Raw genomic sequence first — 19944 nt, 5'->3', positions numbered from 1 at the left:
ATTAAAGCAATAATCCACTCAAGGCCATTATATTGCAGCAATTTTATCATGGGTAAGGGGTGTTGATAAGGTTAGGCATGACACAAAGTCCCTAAACTATGGTAAAATCAGTGTGCTTTATGGCCTCCAGTGTGATGCCGCCTGCAGAAAATGGAAGCAACAGCACTATAAGACGAGCAATATTCATTTTCTTTACAGTAATGTTCTTCAGAATCAAATTTTGCCAATTTTTGATTCAAAGCCAAAAAATGCATAGCTGAATCAGACTTTAGACAGAGACATGAAATGATAATGTCACTGCTTCTGCAACTTCGATGCAAAACAGCCAGATATCTACCAAAAAAAGTAATATTCCAAAGACTATAATGTATCATCAATCCGTACTGTCACTGTACTGAACTCTTTTGATGCATCTTCTGTATCTGAAGAAAGTTCATATTTTTTTGCCATGTGCCAATGCTAATTTTGTCACTATTTACTAATGTTGTTCCAAACCTGTAGGTACTTATTTCTGTTAAACAACATATTTTGAAGAATGTTGGTAATCAAACACTTTCCAACATATCTTTTCAATGTTAAGGGAACTATTTTTGAAAATAGGCTCATTTTGCAACTCCCCTAGAAGTTAAACAGCTGAGTTTTACGGTCATTTTAATGCATTCAGCTGATCTCAGGGTCTGACGCTAGCACTTTTAGCTGTAGCTTAGCACAGATCATTAAATCTGATTAGAGAGTTAGCATCTCGTTTAAAAACGACCAAAGTTTGTGGTTTTATCAGCCTAGAAATGTACAACTTTTCGTTTTACGTGGGTCTTACACAATGTAAATATATGAGTCATGTTTTAAATAGGAAAAATGTCGAAACTCGGATGCTAATGGTCTAATCAGATGCAACGATCTATGCTAAGCTACAGCTAAAAGTGCTAACGCCAGACCCAGAGATCGGCCGAATGGATTCAAAAACGGTAAGAATTATCTGTTTAACTCTATGGGAGTTGGAAAATGGGCCTATCTTCAAAAACATAGCCTTTAATGACACTAACTGCTTCAGCAGAGCCTTACACCATCGCCGATCTCACGCTGCATCTGTCATGAAAGGCTAATATGCTTACGTTAAAAATCGAATCTTCAAATCAGCTATTCTCTGCATTCATTCTGCAGCCGTAATGCCAACACACAGTCATTAGAAGATTCGCCTGTTCCGTCAACGACGACGTAGCGTTTTTACAAGATTAGCATCCTCGCAAAACCTAATTAAAAAGCCATCGTGCAGTGGGCCGTTAAAACAAGCAGTCTAAAATAAGACATCCCACTTTTGTTTGAACAAGTCTCTGTTGTGTCAGTGCAGACGGTGTATTTTCATTTCTGAGGAGAAGCCCCTTGAGACTAGTACAGCTGAATCTCAATAGCGATAGCCAAAATTCATGTATAATAAACAAACTCCGCTGTAATAACATGCTGACGCATCAGCCGCCCGTTCCATCTTCCTAACCCGGGCCGAATGCGCCGCCATCACGCCACCAAATGCACCGACGCCAGAGATGAAAGCAGTCTATGAATAAAGCTTACACCTCGCAGCAGCTGCTCAAACACAAACAAATTCTTACAGGCGGGGTTTTCTGTCGGGGTGGGGTGTAACGACAGCCTAAACACAGTATACGTCTCTCACAAAGGAGCTCTCCGATGCCCACACGCGACAATCAGTGACACGGCGCGCCAAGATCGGTGTCCTCCACTGATGCCTGCCGTCCGCGGCCCGAGACGGATGCTTTACAAGAGTAATTACGCAGCGATAACCTCCTACACCCAGCGAGCGCAATAATAATCGCAATTTACCAACAATTAAAGACAATCTGGAGACAAAGCAGTTGGAAACGGAAGCCAGTAATTATATGGCGATGGCCACCCGGCTGTGGTGGGAGCTGAACGCCAGTGGGCTTGGCATGCCGACGAAAGCCATGCACTCGGGCGGAGAAAAACAGAAACAAAACATCCAATTGGAATCGAATTCAGAGGAAAGTGGAATTCATCTCACCCCCGTCACACAGAAACCCGAGTGTATTTTTAGCCTGAAGCTATTCGGAATTATTTAGGGCCACCGTGACCTTCCCCGGAGGCGAGGCGAAAGACTGAACGTAACAAGAAAGATGGAGGAAGAGGAAACTGCAAGTTCATCTCTTATTAGCAGGCCAAACAAAACATCACGACAAACTTCTTGAGATGATAGATTATTTTCACTGCACGCCTTGGCCTGGGTTCGCCCTCGGCAGCGCTGTTATAGTATTAATAATATAGTATTAAGAATCGGGTTTTGTTTTACTTCGTTTTATATGCTTTTGTGTGTGCATATATCTCATTATTTAGCATAATTGATGCCTGTGTGTGTGCTGTTCATATTTATTATGTATAAACAAATTCACACACACACACACACACACACACACACACACACACACACACACACACACTCACACACATACACACACACACACACACAGACACACATATACACTCACAGACACACACACACACACTCACAGACACACACACACACACTCACACACACACACACTCACACACACACACACTCACAGACACACACACACACACACACACACACACACACACACACACATACTCACAGACACACACACACACTCACACACACACATACTCACACACACACACACTCACAGACACACACACACACTCACAGACACACACACACACACACTCACAGACACACACACACACACACTCACACACACACATACACACACACACATTCATTTGTCCGAGGCCGAGGGGCATCATGGGAAACGCAATTACAAGTCATTCTCAATTTCAATGCAGATTAAAGGTTTGTGTAATAGCCTGCATTTCTCCAAGATCAAAAAAGAAGATCAAAGGCAACGAATGCAGATTATTAATTTATTTTCTGGTGACCTGTTAATGAGTTGAGTGTGTTTTTGCAGCGTGCCGACGCGACTCAGACAGGTACGAAGAGCTCGCCTCAAACCTGCAGACGAAGGAAAGAGGGTTTATTTGATGAAGCAATTATTTAATATTCTTGAAGAAGGTTTTCATTTCCAGTGTTTGCTCACGTGTGAGAAGTAAACATTTCATAAACACCAAAGCAACTTTCTCATTAAAGATTTGTCTTTGCTGTTAAGATTTAAGCTAAATAAGCTGTCTCTAATATGACCCTTTAGGCTAAAAATTATTTTTTATAACTTCAAAGTTGGCAAGGAAATTACATACACACACACATACATGAAAATAAATTCATATCTATTTTTTTTAAACCCAAAACACTTCATTCATTGATTTATTTAGTGTTATTATTATTATTATTTATTATTTTTTATTTTTTATTTTTTTACCTTGGGATGTTTAATCCAAAAATTAATATTCAATTCCCAATTTTTTTTTATTCAGTCGACTATCTTTTTAAAATTAAATTAAATTAAAAGGTTTTCTTCAATAATACACTGAACTACATAATACAGGAAAAATTTTATATTTTTTAAAAAACAGTGCATTACTGTAAATGTGAATTTTAAAGATAATTAAAAACATTGATATAATTCAATAATAATAATAATAATAATAATAATAATAACAGAATATAATTTTTTTACACACATATATATATATATATATATATATATATATATATACATAAATATATATATATATATATATATATATATATATATGGATAGACAGTAGATAGTATAGATATATAGATAGTAGAATTAATTAAAATTAATTTAAAACTACAGTTATACAGTATTTTCTATAATTAGAAGCTTGTGTCATATAAAATAATAATAATAAATACAACAAAAAAGACAACTTTAAGGCAGAAGTAACTGCTAAAACAGCTGAGAATCCCATTTAAACAATAAATGAGCTAATGGAGGTAATTTTCAGTGATCAATACCTCCTCCAGCAACCCCAAACAATCAAAGACGGCCCGTACTTCCTGTCTCAACAGGAAACGCATGTCAGAGTGAATGCGAGGTCCCTCAGCTGACAATCAGCCCCGGCCCGGCTCGTATCGAAGGTCCCCGGGGTCAGGAAGCACCCGTGTGTTCTGAGAGAGCTGGTGGAGATGATGATGATGATGATGATGATGATGATACAGACACTAACTGTATGCTTTAATCAGCGCACTGATATTGCTTCATATATGAATGTGTATCACTATAGACGTATTTATGTTGTTTTCTTTATGTAAAACTGAACTTTGATCATCGTTACTCAGTCTGTCACGATCCTAAATCATGCTGAAATGCTTGCTGTGCTAAATACATAAATCTTATGATTAATGTTGTTGATTTATTAGACTCTGCGACTGATATAAAGTTAAAACGGGTCTTTTTTGTAACATAATAAATGTGTCCTTAATTGAAAAAATAACTATGTAAAACAAACAACCAAAAAAAATTATTTTTAGATTTATTACGTATTTTTAGCGTTTTTTTTGTTTTTAATGTCAACGATCCTTCAGAAAGCATTTTAATATGCCACTAATTATTTAATTTTATTTATGGAAATGATAACCTGTTGGTTTTTTTTTTAACTCCGATGAAAAAACTCTTCAAAAGAATATTAATTTAAACTTATTACTTATTTTAACATCATAAATGTGTTTGCTCTTGAGCAATCTTATGTGCTTTTCTTCCATAAAATATTTATTTTTAAATCAATATTTATAAATGCATCACAGTTTCTACAACAATATTAAGTAGCAAAAAAATGTTTACACTGATAATAATAATAATAATAATGATGATGATGATGATGCTGAAAAGGCAGCTTTGCATCACAGAAATGACTGACTGAAGAAAACGAATGCGACCTCACAGAAGAGACTTCTTTCACAGGATAAAAATCCTAATTACTCCAAACTTCTGACTGGTGGGGTATTTCTGAATGATCATGAGCACTGCGTTCATTGATTAGTCATTACATAATTCCAGTTAATAAGTGCTTTATAGACTGCCTGCGCTCTGAAGAAAGAGCTGCATCACGAGCTCAAACAGCTCCCCGCTGACCACCTCCCGCTGAAACTATGCTCTTTATTAACATTTACTTCTAATTAGAGACGGGATACACACACTTCCCCTAAGGCGGCCAAAGAAAAAAAAAGGGCTAGATTTAAAAACGTTATAACAGCAGTCTCATTTGAAATAGCTTGTATCTTAAATTTCTTCTTATATTTATTCAAAAACTAAATATATTCGCTTTGAGGTAGTTGTATAATTGTTTTAACGATACATTAAAAACAACCTTTATATTGTGCATTAATTGTAATTATATACATATAAAAATATATATACATATTTGTGTGTGTATATATATATATATATATATATATATATATATATATATATATATATATATGCATTTATATGTGTGTATTAGTGATTAATTGCATCCTTAAATATTTTTTTATATTTTATCTATATATAAATATATATATCTTGTAAATATTTATGTGCATATATATATATATATATATATATATTTTTTACATTGCTATTTAATTTATATCATAATGTATACATTTTTATTAAATATTTACATGCATGTATTTGTGTGTGTGTATATACTATATAAATAAAAATGTAAAAATATCATCCAAAAGTTTGGGGTCAGTAAGGATGCATTAAATTGCTGAAAAGTTAGAGTAAAGTCACTAAAAGATTCCTGTTTAATGTTCTGTAGAACCTTTGTATTCGTCAAGAGAGAAAAAAGCAGTAATATATTAACATTTCTTAATGATAGTTAATGATGTTGAAAAAAAAAGTTGCATGAAAATTTTTTTCAGTTTTTACAATATTTCTGTTTCTATTCTGACGTTTCAATCAAATAAACGCAGCCTTGTTTCGCGTAACATTTAAGAACGGTTACCGGTCGAAACGTTTGAGGGGTAATATGTATATTATTACAGCGAGCGACGTCTCGTGGGGATGACAACTGTTCCTGGGAGCTCCTCAGCCGAGCAGGATTTGAGAGACAGGGCCGTAAGCTCCCGGCAGCTTCCTTTGTAGTCCTGAAACAATGCCTGGAGCGGCGGCACGGTAGGCATGTCACAAAAACCCACGCGGCCGGCTGCCCGCTCGATCCGAGGCGCTCCGCTGACATCATCCGCATCGTATCCTGGCTTTACTCGCCTCGGCCGGCGCACGGGAGATCAGAGACGCTTGGGATTCTGGAAAAGCGATAAACGACAGCGTGAGCCTATACATCCATAAATATACAAAAAGACATGCGTAACTGTGATTCCCAAGAGCCGGGCTGATGGGCCGAAGGCTCCGCGTGTCACTAATGGCTGATCTCCTGCTTCATGCGTGTTCTTACCGAAGGTCCATAAAGACCAAGAAAGCGACATGCGATCCGGGCGAGTCCTCAGGCCGGGGCCGCGTTTCATTGATTTTCCTCGCTTTAATGGATTTCATTGGACCCTCTCACGAATCCGCATTAATATTTCATTACTTGTGTCTTCCATTTCCTGCGCTAGGCTAGCTTACAGTGAAGTGCTGCGGGTCGATGGGCTGCTGCTACCAGGAAGAGAAAAAAAAAAACAACCTGATCCTCGCCGGCGCCCGGGGGAGCGAGAGCGCGATTCGAAACGATAAAAAGGGCAGAAACGAATCGGGTGAAGACGCTAGAGATTCACGTTTGTGGACGCGTCACCTTGAGCGGCGCGGGATTCACGGGAGCGTTTGAAAAGCAAGGTTATTTTGCCGTCTGGAATGGTTTTGATCCAGGCGCTACCTGAGAGGGACGTTGGCGGACGGGAGAGTATTCGAGCGCAATAGCGCAAACTAAAGCGATCGGACGTATACAGGTCACGCGAGCTGCTGGCTCAGCACACCATGCAAAGATGCTTTTCTTAAAAATCCTTTCAAGCGCTGCTTCAAAGGATCCATCAACGTCAATGAAGTAAAAAAAAAAAAGAAAAGAGGAAGAAAAAGCATCTGTGACAAATAGTTGAAAATTCGGTCCAACTCAAGCAACTAAAAAGGTTTAAAGACATGCATGTTTCATCTGGATAACTGGAATAAGAAACTCTGAATAATTATTCCTCCATATATTAACTCTTTCAGCTTTTATTGACATCCATAATTCACCTCACTAATGTTTAATAATATATATATATATATATATATATATATATATATATATATATATATTATATATATATTATTAAACATTAATAATAATATATATAATATATATATATACACACACACACACATATACATATGTACATACACACATATCTATCTATCTATATCTATATATATATATATATATATATATATATATATACACTATATATATATATACACACACACATCTATATATATATATATATACATACACATATATATATATATATATATACACACATATATATATATATACACATCTATATATATATATATATATATATATATATATATATATATATATATATATATATATATATACATACACACACACACACACACATATAGCTTTCACAACATATTACTGGTTTGAGGTGAATTATAGATGTCAATGAAAGCTTAGAGAGTTATGTATATATGTAAATTGGCTGCAAAATTGTAAATATATATTTGTACAATTGTATACTGTTATATCATATTTAAAAGCACATTAGCTTTCTGGCCTGCTTGCCATTTAATATTTGATCACTTCAAATGTAATTTTATTGCTGAGAAAAGTCACTAACAAATCATATGTAGAAATTACACTTAAGATCTGGTCAAGACACCTTAACGAGCGTATTCAGTGACTAACGGATTTGCAAACAACTCACACAAGCCTGAGTTTTAAAACGGTACGCTTCCCACTCATTACAGAGGACCACTGGAAGCCACGTCAACTTCTAGACAGAGTCCAAATCAGTTCGGGTCACCACTTACTAACTCCACTGATATCTCCCGACTGCTCGGAGTACACCAGCTGTTGACGAGCGCGGACACAAAAACCTGCATAAAGGGGCAATTTCTGAGAGTTCCCCGTCACCCCGAGAGCAGACGGTCCAGTCAACTGAGGAACGCCAGAGCCTTTCTGTACAGAGCTGGGAGATCTGTCAGGACTTGACAGACAGGACTGCCGCGGCTTGATCGGTTTACAATCTCTTTCTGACATTGAGAGACGAGCTAATTAAGCGTTAGACTCAAGTACGGTGCGTTATAAATAATTAACAAGCTTCTGAAAACAACAAGGCTGGTTAATCTTCCAGCGTCGTGCAGGTCTACATATTAAACGGCATAAATAGCACATGCAAACGACCTCATTTGCATACCGGCATAGGGTGAAACTAAAAGTAGAGCGCTTTCAAGTCGGTTAAATGCAGCAACAATGTCTCAGCAAGCGTTTAATATGCACCGCACCGACTGTTTTCCCTCAAGCAACTTCCCACATGCACAGCAGGAACTGGCTGGTTTCAGATGTTGAGTTAAGCTAGTTTTTCTATGAGCACACTGCCACCTAGCGGTCACTCCGAGGTACGTCACGGTCCAGCCTTATTTGAACTCTGGAAGCTTTTTTTTTTTTTAATGATGGATGTGGTTGCCTAGTTACCACTTTAACCTTCAACTTATTTTGCAGGCAGGACTGAGATGGAAAGGTAACTATGGAGACAGAATTTATCTGTGGAAATCTCGACGTTGAACGCCGTGTGCAAATAAAGACGGGAGTTCGAGTTAAAAACAAGAACATGAAATGTTTACTTTTTTTTTATACGCCATACATGTTTTGCATACAGATTTCTAGAAAAAAAAAATAGTATTACAAAAAAAGGAGTGATAAAAGAAAGGCAAAACGATAACATGATTAAAAATCAACAATGGAAAATGACCGTTCAGTGCAAAGGGTTGTAGTGTTGGCAGGACTTTTTAACCCTCATTGTTAACTAAAACCTGAAAATAACACTCGTTTCTGTTTCATACATTATCATGACTTTCAAATCACTGGACATTTTAGAGTAGCACTTGTTTTAAAACGCGTTGGCTCAATGACTCGGCAAATAGTCATTCGGTGGAGGGCAGTTGAAAAACAGCCAAGGCTTGAGAAGACATTCCTGTGTACAAACAAACAGCTTAAACCGTAGTGTCGTAACACGTACAAACATTAGTGTTACAGTACTGGTGTGGTCACGTGACCTTTCTGTTAGTGCTGCGGGTGCATATTTGTAACAAAACGCAATAAAAACGCAGTGGGCTCGAAGACTGACTTCATTTTGTCAAGCATACCTGATGTGTTACATGGTCAAAGAGGTAGTTGCCGCCGGTTAACGCCTCACCTGAACTGAACATACTGCCACGTCAAGTACGGGTTTATTTCAGAGAAGCTAGGGTTTGCGTAACGGATGTGATATCGGAGGGAAGAACCGTTACGGAGTAAGAAGCCACTAACAAATTATCACGCTCGAATTTCCGTCGACAGACCTTAATGAGCACATCGAATGAGACGGAGCGACGACGAATGGATTCGCGAACAAATTTGAGTTAGAAAGGAAGTCCTGTATGATTAACGCCCGTTATAACAAACCACCGGGGCTTCAGTCAAACTGCTTGTGCATGCAATTATATAAAACGTTTTTAAATAGAATTAAACGGAAAATTTCGAACACTGCTGAGAGAAATTTAAAACCCATTTGCAAGCTTATAAAACAACTTCTCCGGGGGATGTGTGGGAGTATTAAAGTGAAAAGGTACATCCGTCCTAAAATCATAAAAGGCATCGAATCTGTGTGGAACGTTTTAGAGTCGGAATTGAAGTGTCAAGGTGAGTCTCTAACGACCACGATGACCAGGTGGTCCTCCTCGAGTTTACCAAGAGTTTTCAGAGCAGCCTGGAGGTACTGCTGCGAGAAGTCACACGGAGGAAAGGCGTACAACATGCCCCCCATTTCTCTGTCTTTGGGGCCGCCGAGGGGCAAGCCGATGACCCCCGCTGCCTGCTTGTTCCTGAGGTACGTCACCAGGTTGCGGAGAAGGCGCTGCTGGAGGCCCGGTTCTGGGGGAGGGGCGTCGCGGTCCATGGGCCCCTGGACGGCGAGGAGGACAGCGTAGCCGTCCGGGCTGCCTAGCTTGATGCGCCGCGTCACCTCGTCCAGTTTGGGCTGATCCAACCTCAGCCGCTGAGCGATTTTGAGCTGCGCGATCTTGGCGCCGCCTGCCTGGTTGTCCTTCATGAGGGCGTGGAGAAAGTTCACGCCCCCCTCGAGCATGTGCATGTTTGCGGGGAAGCAGCTGTTTTTCAGCACGAGGGAACCGTGCCACACGCGACTCAAGGTCTGGGCGTATTCGGAGAGCGTGCCGGGCTTTTTGGAGTCTGTTTTGGACTTGTCGGTCTGCGAGTCGGGGTCGCTCTCGCTTTTGCGGTGATTGCGATCGCGCTCCTCCTTCCGCGGGTGCGACGGCTCGTCCTGCGCGGGACGCTCGTCGCTGGAGTGTCTGCTGATGTCGGGGGTGTGGTCGAGAGGTTCTGAGGTGGAGTCCGGGAGACGGCCGCGGCCCCTATCAGGGCTGTCTTCGGGAGTAGACGGTGCTCCGCCCCGAAGCTTTGACCTCCCGCGCTCCTCGGCAGGACGGTCGATGGGACTGATGCTTCTTCGCTTGCGCCGCTCCTCCCAGTTCTTCCCGCGTTCCAGCTCTCGCTCCTTGACCCAGCGCTCTCTGCTGCGGCTGCGACTGCGGCTGCGCTGCCTGACCCGCCCAAATGCCTCCGCGTTGGCCCTCCGCTCCGTTCCTTTCGGCGGGCTCCAGTCCCGGTCCGAAAGGCGCTCTCTTTCTCGCTCTGCGAACAGGGGGTGCGAGGGCGAGCGAGCCCTCGCTCTCAGCTCCCGCTCCAGGCTGTGATGGCGCCCGTAACCTTCAGCTAGAAGATCGTAATGCGGAGGCGGGAGCAACGGTGGCTGGTATTGTTGAGGGTACGCCCTCGTCTCCTCAGCTTTAGCGAAATCCACACGCAGGCGACGGTTCGGGCCGCCTAGGGGGAAGCCACGCATTTGCGCACAAGCAGCCTGGGCAGCATCCAGGCTCTCGTAGTGAATGTAAGCAAAGTTATCTCCTTTGACGTAGTCGATGGTGCGAATGCTCCCGAAACGATCGAACTCGCGGGCTAAAGCAGCCAGCGAGGTGTTCGGGCCGAGTCCACCCACCCAGAGCCGAGTCGTCGGATTGGCTTTCCCGTATCCGATCTTAATCGGGTTGCCGTTGATCATGCGTCCCTGCATGGCCACTTTGGCCCGGTGAGCCATATCCAAGTTTTGAAATTTGAGAAAAGCATAAGCACCCCCTTGCCCGCGAGCGGGCCGCTTGATGACGACTTCTTCGATAATCCCGTACTTGTCAAACCCTTGTCGCAGCTCCACCTCAGAAATGTTATGGTCCAAGTTGCCGATGAACAAGTTCCTCGTGGCCCTCTGGTCGTCCTCTGGCTTTAAGTCCTCCTCGGGAAGCTGATAGGCATACGCGCGGCTTCTCTCCTCCAGCGCGCTGTAATAGTCCAAAACACGGTCCCTGCTGAGTCCCACGCCCTCGACGTAGTGCCTGGGTCTCGCATCCCGCACGGCGCTGCTCCCGGCGCCCGGTGAGAGCGAGCGCTGCCGGTAAGTGTAGGCAGCGCTGTGCAGAGACACGTAACTCACATCCGGAGGCGTGACGCTGCGACGCCGCATGTACATGGGCTCAACTTTGAGCGGACGGTCATACAGCACCAACCTGGTTTTGGCGTGACGCGCTTCCCGCGCGTTTTCCGTGTGCCTGAAGTTGACGTAGGCGACGCGACCCAGCTCCGGCGTGTGAGACAGCTTGACGCTCACGTCCCCGAACTTTTTGAACTCGTGAAAAAGCCCGTCCTCCACATGCTCGTCGGTGAGCTGCGATCCCAGGTTGCTGATGAGCAGCGTCTTGTATTCCAGCCGCGCGCCCGCCGCGTCCGCCGACGGGGTCTTCCCTTTGGGCAGGACGGACGCGGTTCGGAGAGGGGCTCGACCCAGCAGACCAGCTTCGTGATGCGGGCGGTGATGCAGACCGTCCCTCTCCTCGCGGACGCGCGGTTTTTCCCGCTCTCGGCTGCGGCTTCGCTTGTGATACGCCCGGCTCTCGGCGAGCAGCAGCGCGAGCGGCGGGTTCGGCTCGCGATCCCGTTCCCGCTCGCGCACGCGTTTGGCGAGCGTTCTGGACGGGCTCGCGTCGCGCTCGGCCTGTCGCTTCATTTTTGCAGCGATGCTCCCGCCGCGAAAATACGAAATCAGCTCCGAGGTGGTGTCCCGCGGCTCCGGGGGGGTTTGCGCATCCGCGAGGAGGGTCTCGGCCGGCGTCTGCGCGAGAAAGCGTTCGCCCGGGTGGAGGATTTCGCAGATAAAAACAAAACGGCAAACGTTAGCGTCCCCTCAGCTGCATCTGTTCCGCCATCTTGGACAAAAGGAATGTGCGCGCTCCGCGAGTGGGAGGAGCCTGCGCTGACGTCAGGTACGCGTCGCGTGACGCTGTGATGGTTGTGGAAAATGAATATCGACGCTAAAAAAAATTAAGTTTTAGGAGCGAAATGGATGCATACGTTTCGGAATTTGAAATGGATACGGCAGCACGATATTATTTATGTAATAAACGCACTTTTGCAAACGTAATATGTTAAAAAACGCACACTATGAATAAGAAAATACGAATTTCGTGTGACATGCTGAGCATGGACTTTAATGTACCGAAAGCTGCAACTTGATATACAAACACATGTATTATATAACCATAAAAATCATTTAATTATCATGGCAAATAGGTATTTTGGTAGTAAAATGAATTCCAGCTCCCTGAAGGAAAGATGAAGCGGGTGAAAAAGTTAAACAAGCTAAAAAAAAAGGACAAGACAGATTCTTTTGTTCTTTTAATGAAAAAGACAGTATAACTGTATTAAACATTTTACAACAAAGTCCACTCAAACCGACCCGCGCATCTTGAAGATTTCATATAAGGTGCCAACTAGGAAAGTCTACGCCCTCAAAAGATAAAGAACAGAAAGTAAAATCAAACTCAAGTGTGTCAGACAGGTTTCCCGCAGCGTCAGGAGGCGTGCTGGACGTTAGTCGGAACGAACACATGGCAACTTATAAACGAAAGGTGGTGTTTTCACGGAAGTGCGTTGGGTTTCTTGACGTTCTCCCGGAGCACGTGTTAAAACGCCCCGCGGTCAGGCGCTCGCTCATCGTCCTTCGGCCCCGCGGCTCCCGGGGGCCTCACAGATCTGTCCGTGCCCTGGCCGCGCTCGGAGCGTACCTGGGCATCAGCTCGTTGATCTTACGGATGAAGTCGGACTTCTCCACGCAGCCTTTGCAGGACTCGCCCCATTCCTCCAAAATCTTCTTCAGGTCTTTCACTTTCAGCTTCTTCAGGTCGACGGAGCTCAAGTCCACTTGTTTATCTAGAAGACGACGAACAGATGCTCAAACCAACAGAACAGTGGATGTGCTTCATGTTAGGTGTGATGAACGAATGCTTTTTTTCCTCCTTCTGTGCAAATAAACTGTTCATCTTACCGTATTTGAGTTCACAGATTTGACTGTCCTTCTTTTTGAGCTTTTCACAGATCTTTTCCACCGGCACATGGTAACTCATCGGTTTGGAAACTTCATTGATTATTTTTGTCGCTGCGTCGCTTGTTGCCCCTATATAATAACACTGCACACACACACACACACACACACATTAAAAGTGAGTTTGAGACATGCAGCATCACTTGGATGCTCTGTAGTGAATGGGTGCCGTCGGAATGAGAGCTGATAAAAACATCACAGTAATCCACAATCAGCATCTTGTGAAGTGAAAAGCTAGAAAAAAATCCCTAAGAGGTTAAGATTAAGAGGTTTTAACTTTAAAATGTTGCTTCAGGCTAAATACCGCTCTTGTCTGAATCAGAAGCGAAACACGCACGGATGCAATGCCTTAATAATGAAAACTGAACTTGTGTGCTTTACTTGAATGTTTTTAAATCAGCTGCTTGGACTAAACTTCTGACGGCACCCATTCACTTCGTAAGCATGCATTTCTCCCAATCTGACGGAGAAACGAACTGATCCGCTTACAAATCGGTTTTCTTTTCCTTTGGCCTCCTTGCAAGACTTCAGCAGGGCCTTTTCGATGGAGTCGCTGCTGAACTGGACGTCGTTGTCTTGAAGCGTCTGGTGAAAGCGCTGCAGGAAACCCACACAGACTGCAATGAAACGGTCACAAAAATCTTCCGTTCAGTAAATCAGTCACATTTAAAGCAAATCGTTCCTTTGTATATAAAAAAAAGCAATTAAGAACAGGTGTGCCATCTAGATATGATTAAGTGCTTATTAATGAAAATAACTTGAATTATGTAATCGACAGCGTACAGTGTGCTATGATGAAAAGACACATATATATATAGACAATTTAATTGTTTGTAAATTAGGTTGTCTTTAAACTTTAACACTTTATAATATGATGCATTATGCATATCTTATGCACATACATTATTGCAAAAATACGTTTAGCCTAAATAACTAAAAACAACTGATGCAATGATTGAAGTAGTTAAAGGAAACAGCTAATAAAATGAAGTAAACTGAACAGAACTAAACGGAGGTGAAGGATGCTCTTGACAGGGACTGTGTGTGCGGCACATGTTTATATTAATGTTCACACACGAATCAAACTCACCTTCACACTCTCCATCCTTCAGAGCTTCTGTGCAGCTCGGCACCAGAGCCAGGGCCAGGGCCACGGAAAGCCCGCTTAAATATATCATCCTAAAACCAAACACACGCGTCTAACTACTTAAATGCGCTACGAAAAAAGCGATAAACCTGGTTTCGAGCGATCATTAAAGATACCGGCTCGACAACACGCAACGGAACGATTCAACAGCGCTTCCTATCGCAAGGGCCCGCCCACTCTCCCATCCGATTGGCCGCCGTTGCACTCTTCGGGCGCCTATTGGCTGGCTCGTGACGTCGCAACACGCACTCTTTTCTGAATGGATGTGCAGCGCTCATCCAGGGAGTGAGTCCAGTTGGCGGCTTGTGATTGGTCGCGAAGGAGAACTCTCTCGGTGACGAGATGGGGCTGACGCGTTGGTCGCACCGGCGCCATGTTTGTAGTTCTTTGTCATCGGTTGCGTAAGCTAGCTCATCACGAAGTTGGCAAAATGAGCTACTAATGTTCATGATAATAAGAATACTACATAAGAAGTTGCCCTCATATTATAATTAAATGTGGAGTACAATCACGGTAGGCCTGTGTTGGTTTCAAACGCCTGAAATAAACTTCAAAATCATGTTTACCGTATAGCTCTTCAAACAATAAAACCACCTTAGTCTTCATTCAAGAAATCTTACTTTGAATATACTGTAACAATAATATATTACTTTCTGCACCATTATTAAATAACTTTAAATGTGAATTATGTGATCTGCCGTATTAAATATTTGAGCGGTTTAAAGTCAGATGGATTCTTGATTTCATTCATTCTCTTGAAAAATGTGTCTGAATCGCTTGAAATTATGGCTGTTGAATGTTTTTATCAATTTAGATCGATTTTTAAAACGCTATTGATCTTTGTAATGACATGGAAGATATATATAGGGTTTGGTCTTTTATGGGTATTTTATAATGGTGTAAATATTCCTTAAAAAATGTATACTGAGAATATTCCCAAGAAAGAAAGGCAGGCGTTTATCAGTCGATAAAACATTATCTTTAATATTAGGCAATATTAATGAATTACACGTCACAGCGGTTAAGTGAGTAGGAAAAAAATGTGTGTATTTACATCTAAAATCCACACCACATGTATTCATGCTAGCACAATATATACAGAAAAAATACTTTGAGAATACTTGTACAAAGGTTGTCGTAGTTCTGCATGGTAAAACAAAACGCTCTTCAGATTTCAATGCAAAATACACAAAATAACTGTAGTGATTAGGCCATTGAAAGTTTTTTTTTTCTTTTTTTTTTTCACGTTCGCAGTTTAGTTTTAAAAACACATTTACATCAGAAAGTACAAGGCAGACAATTAATCTCAGTCTATACATGATTTGTCCCTCTTGACCATATAAATACAAAGCTTTTGAAGGATTATATACACGAAATAAAGCCAAACATGGTGTGGTACGAGCTGTAATGCAGACCAGAGCGTTTAGTATCCGTCTTTACTCGTATGTACAGAGACTAAAAAGAAAAAAGAAGATGTTTTTCCCCTTTGCTCACCATCCTCTTAGTTATTTCCAATAAATGGCAATCAATCCTTTCAGCAAATACAGGAAAATAAACCCAATTTTTGTTAAGCAAAACACTTATCTCAGAAGGTATTAAATTATAGATGCTTATCAGGGCAACCTCGTCATGTAAAAAATAAAATGTCACCCTCAATCTGAAACTCTGTCTGTTTGCCTCAACGGAGATATCAAACATGTAAAATATATACACTCGTTTTTTTTTTGTTTTTTTTTTATATACGTTTGTTTGTGCCAAATGAGTAACCTTGTGATAATAATACGTTTTAAATTTATTTTTTTGCTTGAATATGCAAGCAAAATCATAACGGTGAATGAATACAAGACACACAGTATCCGTCAGTCTGTATTTACATGCAAAAATGTCTAGAAAGCCATAAGAAATGCTCAAAACGATAAATATTAATGCTTTTTTTAGTTTATCAGTGCTAATATTCACAGAAAGGGCCGTCACAGATACACTCTCTCTTATAACACTCGATCTTTGCATAGATTCCAGTTCCTTCCCTGATCATTCAATATTTAATGTGTATAAAATGATTTATTAACCTCAAGATGTTAAGGTAATCGCAAATAACTCGTCGGTCAAACCATTTCTGTGTGTGTCTTTGGAGACATAACGCTCTTACTTCATCATTATATGTCTATAATTAAACAAAAAACAATAGTAATAAATTTACAAATGCATACCATCACCAGTTTTACTTCAGGAGGAAGTGCATACAAATGAAGAGACAGAATGGAGAACAGATGGGAATATTAGTAATGCAATCAGTCAGAGACTCCCACATCTAAAGAAGGTCCTCTATCATAAAAAGGCCTTTAGTCAAGAACTATCAGTCATATCGGCCATTAAGATAACTTGCGTTTACAAACTGCCATAAACAGTGCAGTCTTCATATCATAAACGCCTTCAAATATCCGTGTTTCATATAACCAGCAGCCCTAAGTACGGTATATGCTTTTGTGTTTGTACACCAGGACTTATAATAAATAAAAAGTTCCTTTCAAAACTCTTAACATATTTTTGCACTTAAGTGATATAAAACCAAATTAAACCACATCATAATAAATAATAATAATAATATAGCTTTTATCATTCGTCGCTTTCTTGAATGCATGTCCTTGCTTCGTTTTGAAAAGCGAAATTAAAATGGGACAGCAGATTTACGTTTTTTCCTGCCACTTCAGTTTATTTCAGACTCAATATGCAGTGTTTTGCTCGAAGCAGATATAATTAACAGTTTCACATGAAATGCTAGTTAATGGTGTTGCGGATGAGGATGCGTAGATATACAGTACAAGCAATACCTCTACCAGACCCTCCCTTCAAGTGATGTAGCGTAATATTATCACCACCGTTGAAGAGAACATGCACATTGTACATAAAAATTAGCTTTTTAAATAACACATACGTTCAAGTCGTCAGAAGTTAATACGCAAAGAACATCAGGTACCGAATTTGCGTCTATCGGCAGCTAAAAGACTTCTCGAAGTCACTCAACTCACAACATAAAACACACCCGTGAATCTTGCCTGGTTTCCATCTTTAGAAATGTGTGATATAATCTTTCATAGCAATATAGTATATGATATAATCTAAGCTGTATTTATTCTACCTCTCTTTTTGTATTTTTTTTAATACTATACAATTATATTAAAGTCTTGGAATTGTATAACAGCTCTATCTAAAAATATACTTCTTTATGAAAACTGTCAACTCAGAGGAACGGAAATCAATTCCCAAAGGAACCTACTGAGACCGAAAGCCGCTTTACCGTGAGGAGACATCTGTGAAATGGCTTTGATTTAACAGCGCTTTGGCTGTTGCGTTATTAGCGTAACGGGGTAGTAGCGTTGAGAGTGGCTGATTTGCTTTCGCAGCACGACAATATTGTGGGTGTAATGAGGCTTTACCGAGATTGTAAAAGCCTCTTACTGTCACATCAGTGCAGATTCTCTCTGAGGAGAAGCTTCCCGCAACCGTGCAGGAGGTAGCAGACGTTCTGTTAAGTGTTTTTAGCTCGGTAATGAAGTGTTAGCATGCTATATCAACCGCTGTGTTAATAAAAACCACGTCTGAGGCTTTTGCATTGGATTGGGAAGTATCCTGTCAGAGGGAATGAGAACGTTTAGTCAATGGAGATAATCTTTGAGGATCTGAAATTCATCCTCGTGAGGGCTACCGAGATGAAAGTGAACTTAATTCCAAATTTAGCCACTATTTAATCCACTTTTGACCACTTTCTAAATTATTCTTTAAAATAAAAAATAGACGAGGTTGAGTGCTAAAGTGCAACCTAACCAGAACTGAACAACGCCTATTGGTAAGGTTTATCGATGCTTTTTCTTCAAAAGGTGTATTACGTCAATCAATCAAAACTATTGCGATGATGATGAAGTGTTAACAAGTTGTAGACCTTGACAAGAGGTGTATCTCTCTCTTAGGACACGAAACGCTTAGATCTGGTTAGACCTGAAAACCACCTGAATGTGATTTTGTGCTTCCTGTTTGATCTGAAAGACCTTTCGGGACCATATCTGTATTATCCAATCAATATACTGATACTAATGAGGGGAAGTAGCTTGGGCTCTACAAACAGGTTGAACTCAAGGTTCCTGGGCAACTCCCAATCAACAACCACTAAGCACACAACAAAATGTCTCACTAGCATGTAGAAGCTCAGAAACATGTCAAGCACTTCTTAAAAGGTTTCAAAGACCTACACTGGATACATGGGAAGTGGAGTAGAGGTTCAAACCCAGTCAGTTCTTGGGACATTCCCAAAACCCAACCACCTATCACACTAAAGCCAACCGGATCGAGCTTAACCTCGCTCTTCATCTATTCTTCACTAATGCCATGTTCCCAGGCCACCTTGGCCTGCTCCTCCTTGTTAGTGAGCAGAGGCTGGGAGATCTTGCGGGGCATTGGCCTTGGAACCGGCCTCAGATCCTCTTCGGGGATACACCCTTCCCTCAAGTAAGGTTTGGGAGGCAGAGCAGGTGCAGGCTCGTGGTGGTGGTAGTGCGGGTGGGTGATGTGTATTGCATGTGGGTGGTGATGGTGGAGATGTAGGTGATGATGGTGGTGCCCATCGGTGGGCATCCCTGGGGTTACGCCCAAAGGGGCTGAATGACTACGGCAAGGAGCGGGCTTGAGAGGGTCCAGAACTTCAGGCTCGGAGACGCTGTAGCGTACGGGGAGGTAGGGACTCTCGGCTTCCTCCGTGTCCGTGGTCCAGGCCTGGCTGCTCGGCATCGAGTCCAAGGTGTCGGCTCGAGCCGGAGGCTCGGAGGAGGACTGGGCGAAATTGCTCTCGCTCAAGGAGGAGACGCCACTGCTGGCGCTGCCTGACAAGGTGGAGTTACTGCCATCCAGGCCCGATTGTGGACTGGTGGGTGAGGCAGGTATAGGGTGAAGGGGTGACTGGTGAGGAAAGTTAAACAAGGTGTTTACAGACAATATATTTCATGAACACCTTATATGTTTCTGTGTTATAACTTAAGATCAATAGGATGACATAAGAAACACTCAATCCGCCTCCTTGAGAACTCTTTATGTTCACTTAAGTTCCAACCCTGCTTTATCACACTTTTTACGAACTTCCAGGGACACTTCACGCAAAAATTAAAATTAATTTACTGAC

The 19944-nt window shown here is 41.8% G+C and overlaps 3 protein-coding genes across 13 annotated transcripts in view; all 3 read right to left on the bottom strand.

Moving 5' to 3' along the window:
• Positions 1-8732: 8732 nt before the first annotated feature.
• On the bottom strand, positions 8733-12760 carry rbm15b (RNA binding motif protein 15B). The gene has a single exon (XM_043223197.1). It carries the CDS (start codon positions 12251-12253, stop codon positions 9812-9814), a length of 2442 nt encoding a protein of 813 aa, XP_043079132.1. The 5' UTR covers positions 12254-12760; the 3' UTR covers positions 8733-9811.
• Positions 12761-12908: 148 nt separating this feature from the next.
• manf (mesencephalic astrocyte-derived neurotrophic factor) lies at positions 12909-14950 on the bottom strand. Its single transcript, XM_043223198.1, has 4 exons — positions 14718-14950; positions 14117-14244; positions 13571-13712; positions 12909-13455 (listed from the first exon to the last, which is right to left on the bottom strand). The coding sequence occupies exons 1-4, from the start codon at positions 14803-14805 to the stop codon at positions 13271-13273; spliced, it is 543 nt and encodes a 180-aa protein (XP_043079133.1). The 5' UTR covers positions 14806-14950; the 3' UTR covers positions 12909-13270.
• Positions 14951-15734: 784 nt separating this feature from the next.
• Positions 15735-19944, bottom strand: part of dock3 (dedicator of cytokinesis 3) — a 149299-nt gene continuing 145089 nt past the window's right edge. For 8 of the 11 annotated variants that reach the window (XM_043222470.1, XM_043222469.1, XM_043222466.1 and 5 more), the window contains one exon: positions 15735-19724. In XM_043222470.1, the coding sequence (XP_043078405.1) occupies positions 19140-19724 (585 nt within the window). In that variant the 3' untranslated portion in view covers positions 15735-19139. The remainder of the gene's footprint in view (positions 19725-19944) is intronic. The other 3 variants (XM_043222472.1, XM_043222473.1, XR_006247623.1) reach the window with 3 other exon arrangements.

Source organism: Puntigrus tetrazona, chromosome 22 (assembly GCF_018831695.1).
Source record: "Puntigrus tetrazona isolate hp1 chromosome 22, ASM1883169v1, whole genome shotgun sequence".
NCBI classification, from domain to species: domain Eukaryota; kingdom Metazoa; phylum Chordata; class Actinopteri; order Cypriniformes; family Cyprinidae; genus Puntigrus; species Puntigrus tetrazona.
The sequence above is the reverse complement of the archived record's forward strand: the minus strand, read 5'-3'. Positions and strand labels throughout refer to the sequence as shown.

Bases quoted from the DNA above. Each gene is read 5' to 3' on its own strand.
- rbm15b (XM_043223197.1), bottom strand. From the start codon at position 12,253: ATGAAGCGACAGGCCGAGCGCGACGCGAGCCCGTCCAGAACGCTCGCC.
- manf (XM_043223198.1), bottom strand. From the start codon at position 14,805: ATGATATATTTAAGCGGGCTTTCCGTGGCCCTGGCCCTGGCTCTGGTG. The intron at 14,245-14,717 runs GTGAGTTTGATT...GTTTCATTGCAG, and splicing joins GAAGGATGGAGAGTGTGAAG to TCTGTGTGGGTTTCCTGCAG. The intron at 13,713-14,116 runs GTAAGCGGATCA...GTGTGTGTGCAG, and splicing joins AAGGAAAAGAAAACCGATTT to TGTTATTATATAGGGGCAAC.